Consider the following 24,091-nt stretch of genomic DNA (forward strand, 5'->3'; position numbering starts at 1 on the left):
AGTCAACCTTGAGCCGGCGACATGAGCCCAACTTCCGCCGGGATCATGCTCAGGTCATGAGCGAAGCTTGGACTGCAGCTTTACCATTCTGGGCCATGGGGCTGCTGTGGTGCTTCAACCCTCTCCCCTTAAAAATTGACACTACTTAGAACTTCCTGACAGTTAGAACGGTTCCTCAGTGGAACAGGCTTCTTCGGGAGGTGGTGGGCTCTCCTTCCTCGGAGGTTTTTAAACAGAGGCTAGATGGCCATCTGACAGCAATGAAGATCCTGTGAATTTAGGGGGAGCTGTTTGTGAGTTTCCTGCATTGTGCAGGGGGTTGGACTAGATGACCCTGGAGGTCCCTTCCAATTCCATGATTCTATGAACTTCCTGATGGTTAGAGCGGTTCCTCAGTGGAATAGGCTTCCTCAGGAGATGGTGGGCTCTCTTTCCTTGGAGGTTTTTCAACAGAGGCTAGATGGCCATCTGACAGCAATGAAGATCCTGTGAATTTAGGGGGAGGTGTATGTGAGTTTCCTGCATTGTGCAGGGGGTTGGACTAGATGACCCTGGAGGTCCCTTCCAACTCTACGATTCTATGAACTTCCTGATGGTTAAAGCGTTTCCTCAGGAGGTAGTGGGTTCTCCTTCCTTGGAGGTTTTTAAACAGAGGCTAACTGGCCATTTGACAGCAATGAAGATCCTGTGGATTTAGGGGGAGGTGTTTGTGAGTTTCCTGCATTGTGCAGGGGGTTGGACTAGATGACCCTGGAGGTTCCTTCCAGCTCTATAATTCTATGAACTTCCTGATGTTAGAGCCGTTCCTCAGTGGAACAGGCTTCCTGAGGAGGTGGTGGGCTCTCCTTCCTTGGAGGTTTTTAAGCAGAGGCTAGATGGCCATTTGACAGCAATGAAGATCCTGTGAATTTAGGGGGAGGTGTTTGTGTGTTTCCTGCATTGTGCAGGGGGTTGGACTAGATGACTCTGGAGTTCCCTTCCAACTCTACGATTTCTATGCCCCTCCCCCAATTTAAAAAAACATGACTAAATTGGGGTCTTGCATGACCCCAAGACCCTATTAGTAAAGTGCTTTACAAGCATAAGAAAGTTAAGAGGCATAAACAGAAGGCAGGCACATCAGGCTATATCGCTGCCCACAGATTCAATATAGAAGCGTTCTGATTATCAGAGGTTAGTTGCCCACAGGTCACAAACATGCGCTCTGTCAATGGCGGATGCTGGCAGGCCACATCTCCTCACTACTTACTTCTTCCAAGTGCTCCTTGTCAGAGGCCTACATCGAAGAGACCCGTTTATTAGTCACACGCGCTCGTGAGGAACTGCTTCCAGACTACTAAACAAAATCTAACCTTTCCCCTCCTCAGAAATTTTACATGGGCCTAATCGGTCGAAGATAGAGAAGGCTGTGCCTTAATGGTAGAGCATCTGCTCAGCGTATGGAAGATCCCAGGTTCGATACCTGGTTTCTCCAGTTAAAAGGATCAGGTAGCAGGTGAGGTAAGAACAGAAGAGAAGCCATGTTGGATCAGGCCAATGGCCCATCCAGTCCAACATTCTGTGTCACACAGTGGCCAAAAAGAACCAGGTGCCTTCAGGAGGTCAAACAGTGGGGCCAGGACACTAGAAGCCCTCCCAGTGTGCCCCCCCGCAAGCACCAAGAATACAGAGCATCATTGCCCCAGACAGAGTGTTCCAACGATAAGCTGTGGCTAATAGCCACTGATGGACCTCTGCTCCATATGCTTATCCAATCCCATCTTGAAGCTGGCTATGCTTGGCAGTGAATTCCATGTGTTAATCACCCATTGGGTGAAAAAGGACTTCCTTTTATTATACCATCATAGGATCATTGGAAGTTCTAAACCGACTGCTCAGCGTCTCTCAGGCTGAGGCGTTTCACCTCAGCAATGAAGTCCTTTCCGGTGATCCTATGATTGTATGTAGTCTGGTGATGTTGTATTTCCAGGAAATCTCCAGTCCCCACCTGGAGATTGACAACCCTAAGTACAACCAGGGGAACAATGTGGGGATCACAAGGTGAGGGAAGAAAAAAAAATGTAGCTTATGTACTTATCAGAAGAGGGGTTTTTTTACAGGAAGTGATAAAGGGTAGCTCTAGGAATTGCAGAAGCTATAGTTTCCAGCAATTCCCAGAGCTAACCCAGCAGTTAGATCCAAGAATCCCTGGAAACTTTATGGTAGAATGACAGCGTTTCCACCCACTCTTAGAGCTGCTTTATGTCACTTCCTGTTGGAACTTTCAGTAAGGACACATGGTAGTATTTTTTTAAAAACTGCTCCTGCCACCACAGGCCACAGTGCATGCGAGCGGGGATCAGTTCAACACCAGAAGGCAGTTTCCGATTTGCGTCCTTCGCTTGAAACCAACTTCAGTATTTCTTGCAGACTTCACTTGAGGAAGACTGCGCTGACCCCTTTCGGAGAATCCCAAACGCACACTGAAAAAGGGGGATTTATTCCCAAGGGCCATCAAACTGCGCACTCCTAAAAAGTGACAAATTGGGACCCGCGTTTCTGATAGTGCTTTATTTCATACAGAGCAGTGATGAAGGTCACAGAGAGATCTATTTAATAATGCCGTTCATGTCCACTTTAAAAAGATCAAAAGGGCGTGTGTTTGCTTTTAAAATACAATTCCTCTTTGTATTTACGAAAAGGCGTCGCTACAAGAGAAACGCTGCATTCGATACAGCGATGAATTAATATCCCATTAGGATTCAGCTTGAGACAGGTGTTAACTCAGGTATTAAAGCACCGAGTCGTTAGCAACCCATGGGGGGCCATCACACCACAACGTTTTCACGGCGGACTTTTTATGGAGTGGTTTGGCATTGCCTTCCCCAGTCATCTCCGCTTTTTTTAGCGCTTTATCCCCAGCAAGCTGGGTACTCATTTTACCGACCTCGGAAGGATGAGTCAACCTTGAGCCAGCTACCTGAACCCAGCTTCCGCCGGGATCGAACTCAGGCCGTGAGCACAGCTTGGACTGCGGTACTGCGGCTTACCGCTCTGCGCCACGGGGCACAAAAAGTACTCAAATTGGGCATTTTGAAGTATCTCTCAGCAAACAAGAGACCTGACTACACCTCCGACCACCGCCTTCCTGTGGGTACATCATTACAGAGTTAGCGTTGTGACGTTATTGTAGGCCATGACGTCCACCCTTTTTCGTGAAATCTTTGGCCCAATATCTTGGACACTGCCCTCTTCAGGAACTAAACGGAAGCACAAGCAAAGTGCAGTCCCCGCCCCCCCAACCTTTATACCACTTCTCCCACCAATCTTGTGACAAAATTCAAGTTATAATCTCTGTGAGGACAGGAGAAGATATTGGATTTATATCCCGCCCTCCACTCCAAAGAGTCTGAGAGTGGCTCACAATTTCCTTTACCTTCCTCCCCCACAACAGACACCCTGTGAGGTGGGTGGGGCTGGAGAGGGCTCTCCCAGCAGCTGCCCTTTCAAGGACAACCTCTGCCAGAGCTGTGGCTGACCCAAGGCCATGCTAGCAGGTGCAAGTGGAGGAGTGGGGAATCAAACCCGGTTCTCCCAGATAAGAGTCCGCACACTTAACTACTATACCAAACTGGCTTTCCAGACAGCACTAGAAGAAGGTGCAATGACAAATAAGAAGAATAGCAGATTTATACCCCACCCTTCTCTCTGAATCAGAGACTCAAAGCGGCTTACAATCTCCTGTATCTTCTCCCCCCACAACAGACACCCTTTGAGGTGGGTGGGGCTGAGGGAGCTCTCACAAAAGCTGCCCTTTCGAGGACAACACCTAGGAGAGCTATGCTGACCCAAGGCTATTCCAGCAGGTGCAAGTCGAGGAGTGGGGAATCAAACCCAGTTCTCCCAGATAAGAATCCGCACACTTAACCACGACACCAGACTGGCAAAGGAGCCCTTTGGCCACCAGAGAGTGTTGCCAAACTCCAGGTAGTGGCTGGAGGCCTCCTGTCATTACAGCTAGGGTTACCAGGTCAGACTCAAAATATATTTGGGGACTTTGGGGGTGGAGCTAGGAGCAAGGGTGCGGTAAGCATGACTGAACTCCAAAGGGAGTTTTGGACATCACATTTAAAGAGACCGCACCCCTTTTAAATGCCTTCCCTCCATTGGAAATAATGAAGGATAGAGGCACCTTCTTTGAGGGCTCATAGAATTGGATCCCCTGGTCCAATCCTCTTGAAACTTGGAGGGTGTTTTGAGAAGAGGCACTGGATGCTATGCTGCAAGTGTGGTGCCTCTACCTCAAAAAACAGCCCCCCCCCCCAGGAGTCCCAGATACCTGCGGATCAATTCTCCATTATGCCCTATGGCAGTGGTCCCCAACTTTTTCGGCACCAGGGACCGGTTTTGTAGAAGACAATTTTTCCAGGGACCGGGGGGGTGGGGGTGCAATGGTTTTGGGATCATACAATCGCACACTTTATTTTTATTAGTTTGGCATGGTGGTTAAGTGTGCAGACTCTTATCTGGGAGAACGAGGTTTGATTCCCCGCTCCTCCACTTGCAGCTGCTGGAATAGCCTTGGGTCAGCCATAGCTCTTGTAGGAGTTGTCCTTGCCGTAGAATTTGTGTGAGGCAATGCCCATTAACATAGCAGGACTGGGTCCCGTTTAGCGAACGATTGTTCCAAAAAAAATTGGAGAAGGTGGACGCAGCAATTTGCGTTGTGAGTGACGACTGAGAAAGGCGTGGCCGAAACCGGTCTCTATTTTCTTCTCCAACACTTCTTACAAGAAACTGAAGATTGCATCTCAAAGCATGCTTTGGAATACAGTGGACTTTTGTGGACTGGGACTTTAAGAATATGTTTGTATGGTTTGTGTATATGGAATGAGCAATTTATGAGCAATTGAATATACGGTGTTTGTTTGAGCTACCCAAACTCTGTTTTTGACACATCTATATCGAGTATCCTTCCCACCTGGGGATTCGCAAACCTAAGAGTATACATGGCATCAGACCACCAAAGCCAACGGGCCTGCAAAGTAACGACAGCTTAAAATTCAACCTTGAGGATGTCATCGCAATTTGCTGACTATAAACGTGGGGATTATAATGTGGGGTGTTTTTTTATTATTATTAGAATCCTACAGTAAGCAGGCCTTAAAAGGCGATACCTCGCAGCTTCAATACACCTTCGTTTATGGCCACGATAAATCTCAAAAAGGATGAAAGGGACAGATTTACAACCTCCGTTCCAGCTGTTCACTCCGACCTGCGCAAAATCAAGGACAGCCGCCTTGAAAGTTGCGACATTTGACATCCAATTTGCTTTAGAGAGATCAGACATTAAGCCCGTTGCCAAAAATGAATGGTATCAATAGGGTTTGCCAATCCCCAGGTGGGTAACGACTGAAACAAACCACTACGTTACTTATATATTGCAAATAATGGCTCCACAGATATTTCTTTTACCCTATTGATATTTCTTATACCACTGAGCCACCGGGGAGGGACGGTGGTTCAGTGGTAGAGCATCTGCTTGGGAAGCAGAAGGTCCCAGGTTCAATCCCTGGCATCTCCCAAAAAGGGTCCAGGCAAATAGGTGTGAAAAAACCTCAGCTTGAGACCCTGGAGAGCCGCTGCCAGTCTGAGAAGACAATACTGATTTTGATGGACCAAGGGTCTGATTCAGTATAAGGCAATTTCATATGTTCTATTCATGTATTCTTCACCAAAATTCTTACAAATGTCCATGAATACAGCACAACAAAATACAAATTAATTTCCAATTGCTGTAATGCCAAAATCCAACAGGTACAGCGTATACAACTTCTTGCTTGGGTAGCAGTCTGAAATCCAACCGGTGCGGTGACATGTTGTGGAACCCGTGCTTAAGGCAAAAGCTCACATGACATGTTATGTCTCTTCAGTTGGCACGAACGGTTCTCCAAACTGAAGAGCCATAAGATGTCACGTGAGCTTTTGCCTTCAGCACGAGTTCCAGAACATAAGAAAAGCGGCCAGTAGAAAGGTGAATGAAACACGGACTGAACCGAGGACCTGTGTCGCCGCACCGGTTGGATTTCAGACTGCTGCCCAAGCTAGAAGTAGCACACGCCGTACCTGTTGGATTCCGGATTTCAGACTGCTATCTGGATTTCAGACTGCAGATTTCAGACTGGAATCCAGACTGCAGACTGGATTTCAGACTGCTATCCAAGCAAGAAGTCGCACATCTATTGGTACTGCACAAGTCTATCGACAAAAGGATACAGACAGTGGATTTTGGTACCACCACAGCAATTGGAAATTTATTTGCATTTTGTCGTGCTGCATTCATGGACATTTGTAAGGATTTTGGTGACGAAGACATGAACAGGATATAAGAAATATCTGCAGAGCAATTATTTGCAATACATAAGTAACACAGTGGTTTTTTTTCACTGGTTACTAATCAGTACACTCTGGTTTCTGGGCAGGGGGCCAATCCCCCGGTTTGGAGGCCCTTCTCCCACTTCAGGGTCAAATATTTTAAGGCGTTAATTAAGAAATAACAAAGGCTGCTGCATGTCTGAGCTGGATCTCGTCACATGATCAGCGGGGGCTCTCAAAGCTCCCCCCCCCCCCAAGGCTGGAGCAACCAAAGACCACTTTACCCTTTTTCCCAACCATCCCTGATAGTCAAATAAAGTCAGAGAGATGCACTCAGACAATTATGGTACTCTGGCAAGGCTCAAAAGCAGGGCTGCGCCTACCTACAGAGCAAAAAAGTCACTAAGGAAGAATAGCTTTGATCAATTCAGGACTAGAATATGCATTAGAAGGACGTAAGAGAAGCCACGTTGGATCAGGCCAGTGGCCCCTCCAGTTCAACATTCTTTGTCACAGAGTGGCCAAAACCAAGGTGCCATCAGGAGGTCCACCAGCAGGGCCAGAACTTCAGGAGCCCTCCCACTATTGCCCCCCAAGCACCAAGAATACAGAACATCACTTCCCCAGACAGAGTGTTCCATCTAGACATTGTGGCTAATAGGCACTGATGGACCTCTGCTCTTAAGAGAAGCCATGCTGGATCACGCCAATGGTCCTTCCAGTCCAACACTCTGTGTCACACAGTGGCCAAAAACCAGGGGCCATCAGGAGGCCAACCATCAGGGCCAGAACTCCAGAAGCTCCCACTGTTGCACACACACACACACCCCACCCCCGGAGCACCAACAATACAGAGCAACACAGCCCCATACTTTGGGCTTTTTTGTAGCAGGAACTCCTTTGCATATTAAGCCACACACCCCTGATGCAGCCAAACCTCCAAGAGATTACAGTTAGGCCCTAGTACTAAAAGCCCTGTAAGCTCTTGGAGGATCGGCTACATCAGGAGTGTGTGGCCTAACATGCAAAGGAGTTCCCGCTACAAAAAAAGCCCTGCCCATACTTCAGTTTCTCCTTCCAAGGACATCCGTTCTGACCCAAATCCAAGGACATCCATTCTGACCCAAATGCCACCCATCTCCACCCACTTTTCTAACCTCTTCCTGAAGATTCACAAAGCTAAACTCATACCTCACCAGAGGTGCACCAGCAAGGTAGAACGCTGTGGACTAGAGCCACGAGCATCCTAAATGAAATTTGTCCTCACCTTGGCTAACCGACTCATTTGATCCTCTGAAAGGGTGCTGCTAGTCCTCCCGGGAGTCTTGGTGGGCTCCGAACCGTCAGCTTCCACGTTGGGCCAGACTTTCAAATCGTGCATCCCTTGCCGGAACATCCTACAGAAAAAGTGTGTCATGTATTAACAACACTTTGCGAGCGCTCCAACTTAGGCAGACATAGCACCTGCTCACAGAAGACTCATCGCAGGACTTAAGGGGATGCTATTTCCCTCTCCCTGCCCTCAGACAAGACACGGTTCTTCTTTTATCCTATTTACTTAGAACAGCGTCAAATTCTTTTGTTTGGGGAGGGACGGTGGCTCAGTGGCAGAGCATCTGCTTGGTAAGCAGAAATGCCTCAGGTTCAGTTCCTGGCATCTCTGACTAAAAAGGTTCCAGGCAAATAGGCGTGAAAAACCTCAGCTGGAGACCCTTGGGAGGGAGGGAGGGAGGGAGGGAGGGAGGGAGGGAGGGAGGGAGGGAAGGAAGGAAGGAAGGAAGGAAGGAAGGAAGGAAGGAAGGGAGGGAGGGAGGGAGGGAGGGAGGGAGGGAGGGAGGGAGGAAGGAAGGAAGGAAGGAAGGAAGGAAGGAAGGAAGGAAGGAAGGAAGGAAGGAAGGGAGGGAGGGAGGAAGGAAGGAAGGAAGGAAGGGGAGAGAAGGGAAGGGAGGGAGGGAGGGAGGAAGGAAGGAAGGAAGGAAGGAAGGAAGGAAGGAAGGAAGGAAGGAAGGAAGGAAGGAAGGAAGGAAGGAAGGAAGGAAGGAAGGAAGGGAGCGAAGGGAGGGAGGGAGGGAGGGAGCGAAGGGAGGGAGGGAAGGAAGGAAGGAAGGAAGGGAGGAAGGGAGGGAGGGAGGGAGGGAGGGAGGGAGGGAAGGAAGGAAGGAAGGAAGGAAGGAAGGAAGGAAGGAAGGAAGGAAGGAAGGAAGGAAGGAAGGAAGGAAGGAAGGAAGGAAGGAAGGAAGGAAGGAAGGAAGGAAGGAAGGAAGGAAGGAACTACCTTTTGACCCTTACGTTTATTCAGATAGTGCCAGTTCACGTCCAGGTTGCAGTGAAAGGATCGAAAGAACCCTAATCTAAAGCGTACTTTCCCTATCGCAAATGGGCAGCTTGTCCAGCATCACGTGTGTGGGAGTATCAGGGCCCTGCATCTTCAGGAGAGACCTCCAGAGGTGTGTCCCTCCACGGAAGGCCATTCGAAGGGAGAGAGGACAGATATAGAGAGAAGGGATCAGAGAGCAGATCCCAGGTTAAGACAAAGAGGGGCATCCCATTCAAGGAGATAACACCTATGCGTCCTTGGAGTGATGCAGCTCCCAAAAGTATCCAGACATGCTGAGTCGCTTACTCCAGCCCTAGCTGGGTGTGAAAAAAGAAGGCAAAGTAGGTACCAGGCAAGGCACAAGAAAGGCAGCACATTCCAAAGGCAAGGTACCACCACAGAAAAGGCCCTGTTTACAAGCAGCAAAACACATACGTACCCGTATTTCCCAAACAGCGAGACCGTCGTTCCTCCAACAGGGACTGCTTTGCCGGGGCCGTAGACATCCCATATTGTCAGGGCCACTTGGGCGTTACGGGGCAAGTCTGGATACTTGACGGGCAGCTTTAACCATTCGTTCCAGCTGAGGAGAAAGACCATCCTTGTGAGTTTGAGGCTCAAGCGTATCTGGCTCCGTATCCCTTTAGAGGCAAAGGACGTCAACCCAAATTGCCTTTTGGTTTCTCCATCAATTTTAGGATTGTAGATTGTTTCTGACCCAGTCTGTTTGTAGGGAGACACATGCAGTTGCCCTACACTGAATCAGACCCAGGGCTCATTTTGAACAAGGTCCTTTGCATATTAAGCCACGCCCCCCTGATGTAGCCAATCCTCCAAGAGCTTACAGGGCTCTTAGTGCAGGGCCCACTGTCAGCTCCAGGAGGATTGGCTACATCAAGATGGTGTGGCCTAATAGGCAAAGGAGGTCTTGCTAGAATTCCTTACAGGGCTCTTCGTACAGGGCCTGCTGTGAGCTCCAGGAGGATTGGCTACATCGGGGGGTGTGGCCTAATAGGCAAAGGAGGTCCTGCTAGAATTCCTTACAGTGCTCTTTGTACAGGGCCCACTGTAAGCTCCAGGAGGAATGGCTACCATCAGGGGGTGTGGCCTAATAGACAAAGGAGGTCTTGCTAGAATTCCTTACAGGGCTCTTCGTACAGGGCCTGCTGTAAGCTCCAGGAGGACTGGCTACATCAGGGGTGTGTGGCCTAATAGGCAAAGGAGGTTGTGCTAGAATTCCTTACAGGGCTCTTCGTACAGGGCCTGCTGTAAGCTCCAGGAGGATTGGCTACATCAGGGGTGTGTGGCCTAATAGGCAAAGGAGGTCCTGCTAGAATTCCTTACAGGGCTCTTCTCACAGGGCCTGCTGAAGCTCCAGGAGGATTGGCTACATCAGGGGGTGTGGCCTAATAGGCAAAGGAGGTCCTGCTAGAATTCCTTACAGGGCTCTTCTCACAGGGCCTGCTGTAAGCTCCAGGAGGATTGGCTACATCAGGGGTGTGTGGCCTAATACGCAAAGGAGGTCCTGCTAGAATTTCTTACAGGGCTCTTCTCACAGGGCCTACTGTCAGCTCCAGGAGGATTGGCTACATCAGAAGGGTGTGGCCTAATAGGCAAAGGAGGTCCTGCTAGAATTCCTTACAGGGGTCTTCTCACAGGGCCTGCTGTAAGCTCCAGGAGGATTGGCTACATCAGGAGGGTGTGGCCTAATATGCAAAGGAGGTCCTGCTAGAATTCTTTACAGGGCTCTTAGTGCAGGGCCTACTGTAAGCTCCAGAAGGAATGACTACCATCAGGGGGTGTGGTCTAATATGCAAAGGAGCTCCTAGAATTCCACCCCTGGTTAGAAAGTATCTAATATTTTTTTCCCAGTCTATTCATAAAAGTATTCCTCTCATCCCCTGCGCTTGGGTTTCTCCTGTGTGTGTGTGTGTGTGTGTGTGTGGTTCTGCCTACTGTGGCGGTCATTTTGTGGTTGTGTCCACCATCTTGCGTCGGAATCCCAAAGGTATCCAAAGATTTAAAAAAAAAAAAAGTTTGGGAGCCGAGTTTGAGGGCTTGACTCGGAAGACATGAGTTCAGATCTTCACTTGCCCATGAAACTCACTGACCTTGGTCGGCCAGGATGAAAGGGAGAGGAAGAGAAATACGCGTGCCACTTTGAGCTCCTCTGAAACACAGCAAAGGAAATATGTCTCAAGGGACATTACCCAGGGGTAATGAAGGTAGATCAAGACAGGAAGCTGTATTAGTCTGTTTATAGAAGTAGAAAAGAGCCCAGGAGACTGTTGCCAATCCCCAGGCGGTAGCAGGGGATCCCCCAGTTTGGAGGCCTTCCCCCCACCTCAGGGTCATCAGAAAGTGGGGGGGGGAATGTCTGCTGGGCACTCTATTATTCCCTATGGAGACCGATTTCATAAGGCATAATGGAGAATTGCTCTGCGGGTATCTGGGGCTCAGGGAAGGGTGTGTGTTTGTTTATTTTTTAGATAGTGACATCAAATTTTCAGAATAGCATTCAATACCTCTCCCCAAAATACCCTCCGAGTTTCAAAAAGAAAGGACTAGGGGGGCCAATTTTATGAGCCCCCAAAGAAGGTGCTCCTATCTTTATTTCCAATGGAGGGAAGACATTTAAAAGGTGTGCAGTCCCTTTAAATGTGATGGCCAAAACTCCCTTTGGAGTTCAATGATGTTTGCCACACGCTATCTCCTGGCTCCACCCCCAAAGTCCACAGATATTTCTTGAATTGGACTTGGCAACCCTAGTCCAGGAGTCCATTAAAGACTAACAAAATTTGTGGCAGGGGAAGAGCTTTTGTGAGTCAAGAACATAAGAGAAGCCATGCTGGATCAGGCCAACGCCCATCCAGTCCAACACTAGAATCATAGAGTTGGAAGGGACCTCCAGGGTCATCTAGTCCAACTCCCTGCACAACGCAGGAAACCCACAAATACCAACAACAAATTCACAGGATCTTCATCACTGTCAGCTGGTCATCTAGCCTCTGTTTTAAAACCTCCAAGGAAGGAGAGCCCACCACCTCCCGAGGAAGCCTGTTCCACTGAGGAATCGCTCTAACGGTCAGGAAGTTCTTCCTAATGTTGAGCCGGAAACTGTTTTGATTTAATTTCAACCCACTGGTTCTGGTCATATCTTCTGGGCCACAGAAAACAATTCCACACCATCTTCTAGATGACAGCCCTTCACGTACCTGAAGATGGTGATCATATCACCTCTCAGCCACCTCCTCTCCAGGCTAAACATGCCCAGCTCCTTCAATCTTTCCTCACAGGACTTGGTCTCCAGACCACTCTGTGTCACTCAGTGGCCAAAAAACCCAAGTGCCATCAGGAGGTCCACCAGTGGGGCCAGGACACTAGAAGCTCTCCCACTGTGCCCCCCCCAAACAACAAGAATACAGAGCATCACTGCCCCAGACAGAGAGTTCCAACAATAAGCTATGGCTAATAGCCCCTGATGGACCTCTACTCCATACGCTTTTCCAATTTCCTCTTGAAGCTGGCTATGCTTGTAGCCGCCACCCCCTCCTGTGGCAGTGAATTCCACATGTTAATCACCCTTTGGGTGAAGAAGGGCTTCCTTTTATCCGTTCTAACCCGACTGCTCAGCAATTTCACTCAATGTTCACGAGTTCTCGCACTGCGAGAAAGGGAGAAAAGTCCTTCTTTCTCAACCTTCTCTATCTCATGCATTCAGAGGAAGGAAGTAGTGGCTCACAATAGCTCCTCCCCTGTCACCAATTTCGTTGGTCTTTGAGGTGCTCTTGGATTCTTAAAGCTCTTTTCAGGTGGAATGAAAACAGCACGGCACTCAAGCGTCCAAAACAGAGGAAGGAGACTCACTTCCACCTGGTGCTAAATGCTTTGTAGGAGGTCCGCACTGGAAGAGCCAGAGGTTTCCCTTCCGCAAAGACCTGGCAAGTCACGTACAGGTCCGAACAGGTCTCCTGGTACAGCCCCGAGAACCGCAGCATCGGGTTTTCCAGAACCGCTTTGTAGCTCTTCTGCTCTCTCTTCCCCTCCAGACTTCCTCTTAAGAAACAAAAGTTGAAAACAAGATCATAACATTTTGACACATATCCAGAACCGAACAAATCCTTCCATTGAAAACGGAGGGTGCTGTTATTATTATCTAACAGGTGTCTTTGTCACAAACAGCACATAAGAACATAAGAGAAGCCATGTTGGATCAGGCCAATGGTCCATCCAGTCCAACACTCTGTGTCACACAGTGGAAAAAAATTTTATACATACACACACACTGTGGCTAATAGCCACTGATGGACCTCTGCTCCATATTTTTATCTAAACCCCTCTTGAAGGTGGCTATGCTTGTGGCCACCACCACCTCCTGTGGCAGTGAATTCCACATGTTAATCACCCTTTGAGTGAAGAAGTACTTCCTTTTATCCGTTTTGGTCCAACTACAAATGGAAGATCGGATCGCACTTTGGTCCAACTACAAATGGAAGATCGGACGACTGAATGCCGCTTTGTGGGGGTGTTGTTGCTATTGTTTTTACATGAGAAAAGAAGAGAAGCCATTTTGGATCAGGCCAATGACCCATCCAGTCCAATCCTCTGTGTCACACAGTGGCCAAAACTCAGGTGCTATCAGGAGGTCCATCAGTGGGGCCAGGACACTAGATGCCCTCCCACTGTTGCCCCCCCCCCCAAATACCAAGAATACAGAGCATCACTGCCCCAGACAGAGAGTTCCAACAATACACTGTGACTAATAGCCACTGATGGGGTCCTGGTAGATAACTCACTGAAAATGTCAAGACAGTGTGTGATTGCAATAAGAAAGGCCAACGCCATGCTGGGAATTATTAGGAAGGGAACTGAAAACAAATCAGCCAGTATCATAATGCCCCTGTATAAATCGATGGTGCGGTCTCATTTGGAATACTGTTTACAATTCTGGTCACCGCACCTCAAAAAGGATATTATAGCATTGGAAAAAGTCCAGAAAAGGGCAACTAGAATGATTAAAGGTTTGGAACACTTTCCCTATGAAGAAAGGTTAAAACGCTTGGGGCTCTTTAGCTTGGAGAAACGTCGACTGCGGGGTGACATGATAGAGGTTTACAAGATTATGCATGGAATGGAGAAAGTAGAGAAAGAAGTACTTTTCTCCCTTTTTCACAATACAAGAACTCGTGGGCATTCAATGAAATTGCTGAGCAGTCAGGTTAAAACAGATAAAAGGAAGTACTTCACCCTTCTTGTATTGTGAGAAACCCAATAACGTGGATTACAAAATTGTCTAAGAAGTTGAGGAGATGGAGATTGAATGAAGATTTACAACAGAATAAGAAATAGTGACATCTCTAGAAAATGAAACTAAAGCTTTCTTCCAAATAAACAATAAACAGGATATAGAATTTCAGACAGTCTGGGATGCTTATAAAGCAGTAATGAGAGGAATACTGCTTACATTGGATAACAAAGATAAGAGGGTATAAGAAAACCAGAGGTTGGACATTCAAAATGAAATAAAGAAAAAAGAAGGGGAACTGAGAAAAAGGCCAGGGAAAAAGAAAATTATAAGGGAGATTACAATACTACAAATGCAAATGAGACATTTGTTAAATAAAGAACTGGAATGGAATCTGAAAAGATTGCAGCAGAAATCTTTCGAGGGAGCAAACAAACCCGGAAAATATTTGGCCTGGCAACTGAAGGAAAAAAGAGAAAGTAAAATTATTAATAAAATTGTGGTGGATGGAAGAGAGGTGGTAGATCAAGAAGGAATAAAAAGAGAATTCTTTAAGTATTATGCCAAGTTATTTAAAGGTCTTAAAATAAGGAAAGGAAAGATGGATGAGTACTTACAAAAGACAAAAATAGCACCCTTAGCAGAAAATATGCGAAAAGTGTTGAACAATCCAATTGAAAAAATAAAAATTGAAGCAGCAATTAATGCAATGGAAAATGGAAAAGTACCTGGGCCAGATGGATATACAGCTAAATTTTTTAAAACCCTCAAAGAGGAGTCAATCCCAAAACTTTAGAAATTGATGAATATGATAAGAACAAAAGGGAAAATACCAAATACGTGGAAGGAAGTTGTTATTTCGTGGATTCCAAAGGAAGATAGAGACGTTACGAACGTAAAAAATTATAGACCAATTTCATTATTAAATAATGACTATAAAATATATACAAGAATCTTGGCAGAATGGTTTAAACAATATTTGATAAATGTTATAAAGGAAGATCAAGCGGGGTTTCTTCCCAAAAGGCAAATAAGAGACAATATCAGAACTGTTGTAAATATTGTAGAATATTATGAAAGACACCCAGAAAAGGAAGTAGCATTATTCTTTGCGGACGCAGAGAAAGCATTTGACAATTTAAATTGGGATTTTATGTTTGGAGTAATGGAGAAAATGGAGCTGAGAGAAAGCTTTATAAGAATGATAAAAGCATTATATACTGAACAATGTGCAAGGCTATTTATAAATGCTGATCTTACAGAAGACATGGTCATTAGTAAAGGTACAAGACAAGGTTGTCCACTTTCCCCACTGTTGTTTATAATGACTTGAAATATTATTGATGCAAATTCAAGAAGATCAAGAAATAGAAGGATTAAAAGGAAAAGGATTTACTTACAAATACAGAGCATTTGCAGATGATAAAATGTTTATAAATGAAAACCCCATACAAGTCACACCTTTGTTGTTAGCCAAAATACAAGAATATGGGGAGTTGGCGGGACTTTGTATTAATAAAGAAAAATCAAAACTTCTATGTAAAAATATGCAAATAAATAAGCAACAAGAATTGCAGAGACTAACGGGCTGTGAAGTTACCTCCAAGGTAAAATATTTGGGTGTGGAGTTAACAATGGAGAATATTGATTTGTTCAAAAATAATTATGAGAAGCAATGGCGTAAAATGGATGAAGATATGTTAAAGTGGAATAAACTTAATTTGTCACTATTGGGTAGAATAGCCGCAATTAAAATGAATATTCTACCAAGAATAGTTTGTTTCAAACTATTCCGATTGTGAAAGACAGTAAACAATTTAATAGATGGCAAAGAAAAATTTCAGAGTTTGTGTGGGCGGGGAAGAAACCAAGAATTAAAATGAAAATTTTAACAGATGCAAAAGAGAGAGGCGGATTTCAATTACCAGACTTAAAATTATATCATGAAGCAGTTTGCTTAGTATGGATAAAAGAATGGATAATGTTGTTAAACAAAAAACTCTTAGCGTTGGAAGGTCATGGAAATAAATTTGGCTGGCATGCTTATATGTATTATGGGGGGAAAAAGATAGACGGCTTTTTCTCTCACCATTATATAAGAAACAGCTTGCTAAATACATGGATGAAATATAAGAAATATGGAGATGAGAGAAAACCGTTATGGATAGTGCCAGCCGAAGTCATAAAAACAACAGCTGAGATGGGTGAAGAAAAGTGGTGGTCATATAATCAACTATTAAAAATACAAAGTGGCAAAATAGAATTGAAAACTGCTGAAAAGCTGAATAATAAATATGATTGGTTTCAAATGCAACAAATAAAGAGCTTGGTGGAGAATGACATTAAAACTGAAGGAATAAGAAGAGAGCAAACAGAAATGGAAAAAGTTCTGCTTGGAGACAATGAAAAATTAATTTCAAAATTATATAAATTACTTTTAAAATGATCTATGGAAGATGAAGTAATGAAATCTCAAATGATTAAGTGGGCAATTAATGTAAATAAAGAAATACAGATGGAAACTTGGGGATATTTGTGGAAGAACTCTATGAAGCTTTCGACGTGTCATAGTATCAAACAGAACTGTTTTAAAATGATGTATAGATGCTATATGACTCCTAAGAAATTGGCAAAGATGATAATAAGATGCCAGACAGATGTTGGAAATGTAAAAAAACATTAAGTTTCTTTCTACCATATGTGGTGGACTTGTGAAAGAGCAAAAAAGAATTGGCAGATGATTCAACAAGAAATTTCTAAGATCTTGGGATATGAATTTAAGAAAGTTGCAGAGACTTTTCTGTTGGGATTACAAATGGAAAAATTTCCAAAAGAAGATAGAACTATAATTTGGTACTTGCTTTCAGCTGCTAGGACATTATATGTGCAGTTGTAGAAGCAAGAAAAAATACCAAAAAAAAAAAAAAAAGGGATTGGATTGTAAAAGTTATGACATGGAGCGAAATGGACAAATTAACAAGAATTTTAAGAGACTATGATTTAGAAGTTTTTAAGACGGAGTGGAAAAAGTTCAGAAGATATGTAGAAAAAGAGTGGAAAATAAAAGGACATTGGACAATTTTTGGTAATGATTAAGTATTAGAAAAAAGAAGAATATTAATTTTTGTTTTTATTAGTTAAGGGTACCTTTAAACATTAGTACTTTAAGTAAATAACACTGGGGAGGTCAAATAACAGGGGGAGGGGTGGGTAGAAAGTAATATATGGGATAGATAAAAGAAGTAATTAATGATGCAAGAAATATAATTTGTTACCATATGTTACCAATTAAATTGTGTTAACCATCAAAAATGTGCTATGCAGCCCCTATGCAGAAGAGGGGAGAGTATCTTCTCCTCTCCCCCACCCTCTTGCACACCAAAGGCGCATCCCCTGCAAAGGGGGCAGGACCCAGAAGTCATGACAAAGACACACAAAAATACAAAGCAATGCCCAATTGTTACCAAGAGAGCCTTCCAAAATCTCAGCAGTATATATGCGCGCACACCCCACAAAAAAAATAAGAGCATGCAGCCCCCCCCCTTCCTTACTGAAGACTCACAACTTGAGTTGGACATTAATACCCAGATATTGACTGCCCCATCGGCCAGCTTGAAGAAGGCCTTTATCTCACTTCTCCAAGCCAAGCCAGCCAGCAGCTTGGAGAATGGATTTAAAGTTAAAGTTGCTCTCTTTTCAACTCTCCCTCCCCCAATTTATTTTCCTTCCTTCCCTCCTTTCTTCTCCTTCCTTCTCTCCTTCCCTCCTTCCTTCCTTCCCTCCCTCCTTCCTTCCTTCCCTCCAGTCTTGCGGATCTCAAACTCCAGAGGTTTATTCTATGTGGCTCTTACATTAAGCAAGTTTAGCCACCCCGAATGCACACAGATTGCAGCAGTGGAAGCAATGTGGCCCTATGGAGAAGAGGGGGGACATCTTCTCCTCTCCCCCACCCCCTTGCACCCCAAAAGTTCATCCCCTGCAAAGGGGGCAGGACCCAGAAAGCAGGACAAACACACTCTCTCGGCTTGGCTTCGCGAACGAAGATTTAAGAAGGGTGCAATAGTCCACGTTTGCTGCAGGCTCGCTGGTGGCTGACAAGACCAATGTGGGACAGGCAGGTCCGGCCACAGCGGCTGCAGGGAAAAGTCTGATTTAGGGTTGGTCCTGTAGCAGTGCGATTCTTCCTCAATCTCCTTTTGTCCTCAAGACCAGCTATGCGTGTGTTCTCAAAGGAAGAGACAGCCTGGTGGATGGTGTGCCTCCATGCTTTGCGATCTGAGGCTAGGTCAGACCACTGGTGATGGTTGATGTGACAGGTGCTAAGGGATTTCTTCAAGGAGTCCTTGTACCTCTTCTTTGGTGCCCCTCTATTTCGATGGCCGGTGGAGAGTTCGCCATACAGGGCAATCTTGGGAAGGCGGTGGTTTTCCATATGCCCTTCAGGCCTGCGCAGAGGAATTTTTTAGGTGAAGCGCAGTGTGCGCGGTACTGGCTCCACCCTTTCACCTGGGGGTCATCTGCCATGGCCCAGTAAGCCGGGACGCCGGCAGTGAGTCCTCCAGGTGGTAGGTGTTACATTAACGAGCTCTATCTGCCCGGGTTTGATGTTAGAGTTTTCCTTCTCTTAGGCTGACGAAGTTGGTGGGCCCAGCCTGCCCATCCGGTTATACCGCCGGACAATTCGGTCGCACCATGACGTAGCAAACTCTGTGAAAACGGGGGGGACCAGCGAGAAGGTGTTGCTACGGATGCAGTAATGCAGGAGAGGCCATTGCAGTGACCATCTGCCAGGCATAGCCAGACAGTGACCATGCGGCGTTCACTACACCGGGAGAGGAGAGGCTATGTATTGCGCATGCACTTTCCCTGGGGGGGGTAGGATTCCCAGAGGGAGCCCACCCCCCACCACCCCCCCAAACCACAAACACACACAAAAGCACAAAACAATGCATTGTTATTACCCAGTGAGCCTTCAAAAATCTCAGCAATATCTATGCAGGCCCACCCCCACCCTCCAAATAAAAGCACACAGCCCCTCCTCACTGAGGACTCACATCTTGAGTTGGACATTAATATCCAGATACTGACTGCCCCATTGGTCAGCTTGAAGAAGGCATTTATCGCCTTCAATCACTTCTCCAAGCCAAGCCAAGTCAGCAGCTTGGAGAATGCATTGAAAGTTAAAGTTGCTTTCCTTCCAACTCTCCCTCCCCCATGTATTTGCCTGTCTGCTTCCTCTTTCTTCCTCTGCGGTACAGCCTTGTCCCACACGTTCCCCAGAGAGCATTTCGATCAAGCTCTCAAAAACTTTTGGCTGCCCCTGGGCTAAAAGAAGCTAGGCTTAATTCCACCAGAGCAAGAGCCTTCTCGGTTGCGGCCCCAATACTCTGGAACACCTTCCCAGAAACCATCAGGGCCCTGTGGGACTTATCCGAGTTCCACAGGGCCTGCAAGACCGAACTGTTTTGGATGGCACATGACATCTAACGGGAGAGGGCTGCCACTGCATCTGAATTTATCACACTTTGGTACTAACTGCCTAGGATCTGTAGGTGTTGAGAAAGGAAATATTATATGCCTGAAGTAACACCATTGCAATGGGGACAGGACCCAGAAATCACGACAAACACACACAAAAGCAATGCCCAATTATTACCCAGAGAGCCTTCTAAAATCTCAGCAATAACTATGCTGGCACGCACACGCACTCCAAAAATCAAAGCATTCTTAAGGACTCACATCTTGAGTTGGACATTAACATCCAGATATTGACTGCCCCATCGGCCAGCTGGAAGAAAGCCTTTATCTCACTTCTCCAAGCCAAGCCAGCCAGCAGCTTGGAGAATGCATTTAAAGTTGCTTTCTTTCCAACTCTCCCTCCTCCGATCTATTTTTCCTTCCTTCCTTCCTTCCTTCCTTCCTTCCTTCCTTCCTTCCTTCCTTCCTTCCTTCCTTCCTTCCTTCCTTCCTTCCTTCCTTCCTCCCTCCCTCCCTCCCTCCCTCGCGGATCTCAAACATCAGACGTTTATTCTATGAGGCTTTTACATTAAGCAAGTTTGGCCAACCCGAAATGCAGACAGATTGCAGCAGTGGAGACAATGCAGCCCTATGGAGAAGGGGGGCATCTTCTCCCCCACCCCCTTGCACCCCAAAAGCGCATCCCCTGCAAAGGGGGCAGGGCCCAGAAATCACAACACACACACACAAAAGCACAAAGCAATGCCCAACTATTAACAAGAGAGCCCTCCAAAAACTCAGCAGTATATATGTGGGCACACCCCCAAAATAAAAACACGCAGCCCCCTCTCCTCACTGAGGACTCACATCTTGAGCTGGACATTAATGTCCAGGTATTGCCTGCCCCACTACCCAGCTTGAAGAAGGCATTTATCTCTCCTTCAATCACTTCTGCAAGCCAGGCAGTAGCTTGGAGAAGGCACTGAAAGTTAAAGTTGCTTTCTTTCCAACTCAACCTCCCCCAATCTATTTTTTTTTCCTTCCTCCCTTCCCGTCTTGCGGATCTCAGAGGTTTATTCTATGCGGCTCTGACATTAAGTCTGGCCACCCCAAATGCACACAGATCGCAGCAGTGGAAGCAATGCGGCCCTATGGAGAAGAGGGGGGGGGCATCTTCTCCTCTCCCCCACCCCCTTGCACCCCAAGAGTGCATCCCCTGCAAAGGGGGCAGGGCCCAGAAAGCAGGACAAACACACACAAAAAATACCCACACAAAAACACACAATGCACCATTATGACCCAGAGAGCCTTCCAAACGCACGCACCCCAAAACCCAAAGCACGCAGCCCCTGCCTCAATGAGGACTCACATCTTGAGTTGGACATTAATGTCCAGATCGCAGCTGTAGACATAGCAGAACTTCTCCGCTTCCCCCATGGCGGCTGCTCCGGAATCCCTCCCTCTGCTCCGCCTGGGCTTCTCAGCCGCTGATGCCTCCCCGGGCGCCCCTCCCACCGCGCCGGCCCGTTTCTCCAATCAGCGGCCGCCGCAGCGCAGCAGAGGCTCCGCCCCTCCGCGCGCCTTTCTCCGCCATCTTTTTCAAGGGCGAGAGAGGCGCTGCCTTGTCCGACGGCTGAGTTCGCTTTTTTTTTCCCCGATACAAAGATGGCGGACGCCGACGCGACTGCATCCGCAGGCCGAGGCGAGGCCCAAGATGGTAGCCCCTAGAGGCAAGACTGGAGTCCGCCATTTCTCGGAGGGGGAATACGGAAGAGAAAGAGGGCGGGGCTTCAGCCGACTTTGGACGGAGCGGCGTTAGGAGCAAATTACTAAGGATGTCGCTTGTGGCGGCTGAATGTTATTTCGTCTTGTAGGCTGAATTTGATTCTGTGCAGCATTATTATTATTATTATTATTATTATTATTAGTAGTAGTAGTAGTAGTAGTAGTAGTAGTAGTAGTAGTAGTAGTAGTAGTAGTAGTAGTAGTAGTAGTATTGTTGTTGTTGTTTGCATTGTGTTTAAAAGTGTTTCTTCCAGTTGTGTGTGATGTATGTAGTCGGGTTGGCTGTGGATATTTAGGGTTGCCAATCTCCAGGAGGGGGCAGGAGGCCCTTCCCCCACTTCAGAAGCATCAGAAAGCGGCGGGGGGGGGAGGGAATGTCTGCTGGACACTCCATTATTCCCTATGGAGACCGATTCCCATAGGGTGCCTTTTAAAATGCCTTCCTTCCATAGGAAATAATGGATAGGGGCACCTTTTGGGGGGGCTCATAGAATTAAACCCCCTGGTCCAATCTTTTTGAAACCTGGTGGGTATTTTGGGGAAAGGCACTGGATGCTATACTGAAAATTTGGTGCCTCTACCTCAAAAAACAGCCCCCCCCCCGAGCCCCAGATACCCGTGGATCAATTCTCCATTATTTCCTATGGGAATAAGTCTCCATAGGGAATAATAGCATGCCCAGCAGACATTTCCCTCCCCTCCCCCTGCTTTCTGATGACCCAAAAGTGGGGGAGAGTCCCCAAACCGGGGGATCCCCTGCCCCCACCTGGGGATTGACAACCTTCCCACCAGTATTGGTTTCTTCAGGGGTCGTTTTGTAGAAAAATAGGTGGTGGAGCTCATTAGCACAACTCCTTAGCATATGCCCCCCCCCCGCACCAGACAAAAGCAACCCGATGCAAGAAAGGAGAGCCCCAGGTGACTAAGGCCTACTTGGGCTGGCTAGAGATCCAATGGGTCCAATTCTATGAGCCCCAAAAGAAGGTGCCCCTATCCTTCATTATTTCCTATGGAAGGAAGGCATTGAAAAGGTGTGCCGTCCCTTTAAATGTGATGGCCAGAACTCCCTTTGGAGTTCAATTATGCTTGTCACAGCCTTGATCTTGGCCCCACCCCTAATGTCTCCTGGCTCCGCCCCCAAAGTCTCCTGGCTCCACCCCCAAAGTCCCCAGATGTTTCTTGAATTGGACTTGGCAACCCTACTGTGGAGACAATCAAAAACACAACCACAAGGTTATAGCGACAATGAAATAACAATTGTATTATTAGCCATAAACACAAAGAAACATATATCCCTAATAAAGTCCTTAGAGTAGATACATGTGGGAAAAGTCCAACACGAGAACGTCTTCCTCACGTCGTGATTTCTTCCATGAAATTTTCATCAGTGAAATATGAATTTCCAAATTTTGCTTGAAAATCCCTGGACTTCTGCCCCACCTGCTTCCAATTCTTTTTCAACAGGGGATATTCCACACATTTTCTAAAAAAAAAAAAAAAAGAGAGACCTCATGCTACCGGATAAATATTAAATGATTAATCATTAATACAAAAATAAATCCCAATACTCACAATAACAAATATAAGGTTCTTGCATAACGCTAATAGGGACCGTAGTCTCCACAAAACCTTCGCTTATGACAACTGCTCAAAAAGGCTCTAAATCACAGCTCAGGTACCTTGCTGGTATGTTTTTGAAGCTTAAACAACCAACACCTGTCTGTCCCCTTAAAGGGCTCCTGTCATGCAAGAATCTTATATTTGTTTTTGTGAGTATTGGGATTTATTTTTGTATGAATTGTTCATCATTTAATATTTATCCGGTAGCATGAGATCTCTTCTCATGTTTTTAGAAAATTTGTAGAATATCCCCTGTTCTCATGTTGGACTTTTTCCTTATGTATCTACTCTAAGGACTTTATTAGGGACTTATGTTTCTTTGTGTTTATGGTTACTAATACAATTGTTATTTAATTGTCACTATAACCTGGTGGTTGTGCTTTTGATTATAATCCCCAGGGGGGGGGCAGGGGATCCCCCTTTTTGGAGGCCCTCCCCCCACTTCAGGGTCATCAAAAAGCGGGGGGGGGGGGAGAGGGAAACATATCCTGAGCACTCCGTTATTCCCTATGAAGATATAGTGGAGAAGTGATCCGCGGTTATCGGGGGGGGGGCTGTTTTTTGAGGTAGAGGCACCGAATTATCTGCATAGCATCTGGAGACGCTCCTCAAAACACCCGCCAAGTTTCAAAAAGATTAGACTGGGGGGTCCAATTCTGTGAGCCCCCAAAGAAGGTACCCCTATCCTTCATTATTTCCAACGGAGGAAAGGTGTGTGGTCCCTTTCAGTGTGATGGCCAGAACTCCCTTTGGAGATCAATTATGCTTGTCATGCCCTTGCTCCTGGCTCCACCCTCAAAGACTCCTGGCTCCGCCCCCAATGTCTCCTGGCTCCACCCCAAAGTCCCCAGATATTTCTTGAGTTGGACTTGGCAACCCTAGTTGGACAGTACTCTAAACCTGTCAGCCCCCCCTTCAAGGTGTGTATAAATGTCACATGCTTAGTGGCAAAATGTGGGGAGCGTCATTTTTTTTTTCTTGCGGGGGTGGGGGAATAACAGCTTGTAAATCGCATTTAATACAGGGATGTCAAACTCATTTGTTATGGGGGATCTGACGTAAATGAGACCTGGAGGGGCGGGGCCATGTCAGGCCGGGTCATATGTGTAACTTTTTTAAAATTAGGTAGCAGAGATATAAACTTTATAAAGGACACAGACAAACATAAAACCTAAACTAAAACATACATAAAACATTAGCACTTGGTCTTAAAAGGTGCTTTCTTTGTATTTCTCCCACAGGATCCAGGGAACTGGGCAAAGGAAGCTCTGGCTCTTTCCTTCCTTCCCCAAGGAACCAGGAGGGGGAGGAGC

General features: G+C 46.4%; 1 protein-coding gene and 1 long non-coding RNA gene across 2 annotated transcripts in view; both read right to left on the reverse strand.

Annotated features, from left to right (window-relative positions):
- The window catches only part of LOC132570176 (phosphatidylinositol 3-kinase catalytic subunit type 3-like), a 181,059-nt gene extending 160,179 nt beyond the window's left edge, over positions 1 to 20,880 (reverse strand). The window contains exons 1-4 of the mRNA XM_060236610.1: positions 20,743 to 20,880; positions 12,539 to 12,727; positions 9,111 to 9,254; positions 7,622 to 7,751 (exon numbers count right to left, since the gene is read on the reverse strand). Of these exons, the coding sequence (XP_060092593.1) occupies positions 7,622 to 7,751; positions 9,111 to 9,254; positions 12,539 to 12,727; positions 20,743 to 20,810 (531 nt within the window). The 5' untranslated portion in view covers positions 20,811 to 20,880. The remainder of the gene's footprint in view (positions 1 to 7,621; positions 7,752 to 9,110; positions 9,255 to 12,538; positions 12,728 to 20,742) is intronic.
- Positions 20,881 to 22,395: 1,515 nt separating this feature from the next.
- On the reverse strand, positions 22,396 to 22,861 carry LOC132570018 (uncharacterized). The gene is made up of 2 exons (XR_009555306.1): positions 22,731 to 22,861; positions 22,396 to 22,641 (listed from the first exon to the last, which is right to left on the reverse strand). It is a non-coding gene; the product is annotated as an uncharacterized LOC132570018 (long non-coding RNA).
- Between the last annotated feature and the right edge of the window lie 1,230 nt (positions 22,862 to 24,091).

The sequence above is a fragment of the Heteronotia binoei genome, chromosome 4 (genome assembly GCF_032191835.1).
Source record: "Heteronotia binoei isolate CCM8104 ecotype False Entrance Well chromosome 4, APGP_CSIRO_Hbin_v1, whole genome shotgun sequence".
Taxonomy (NCBI): Eukaryota; Metazoa; Chordata; class Lepidosauria; order Squamata; family Gekkonidae; genus Heteronotia; species Heteronotia binoei.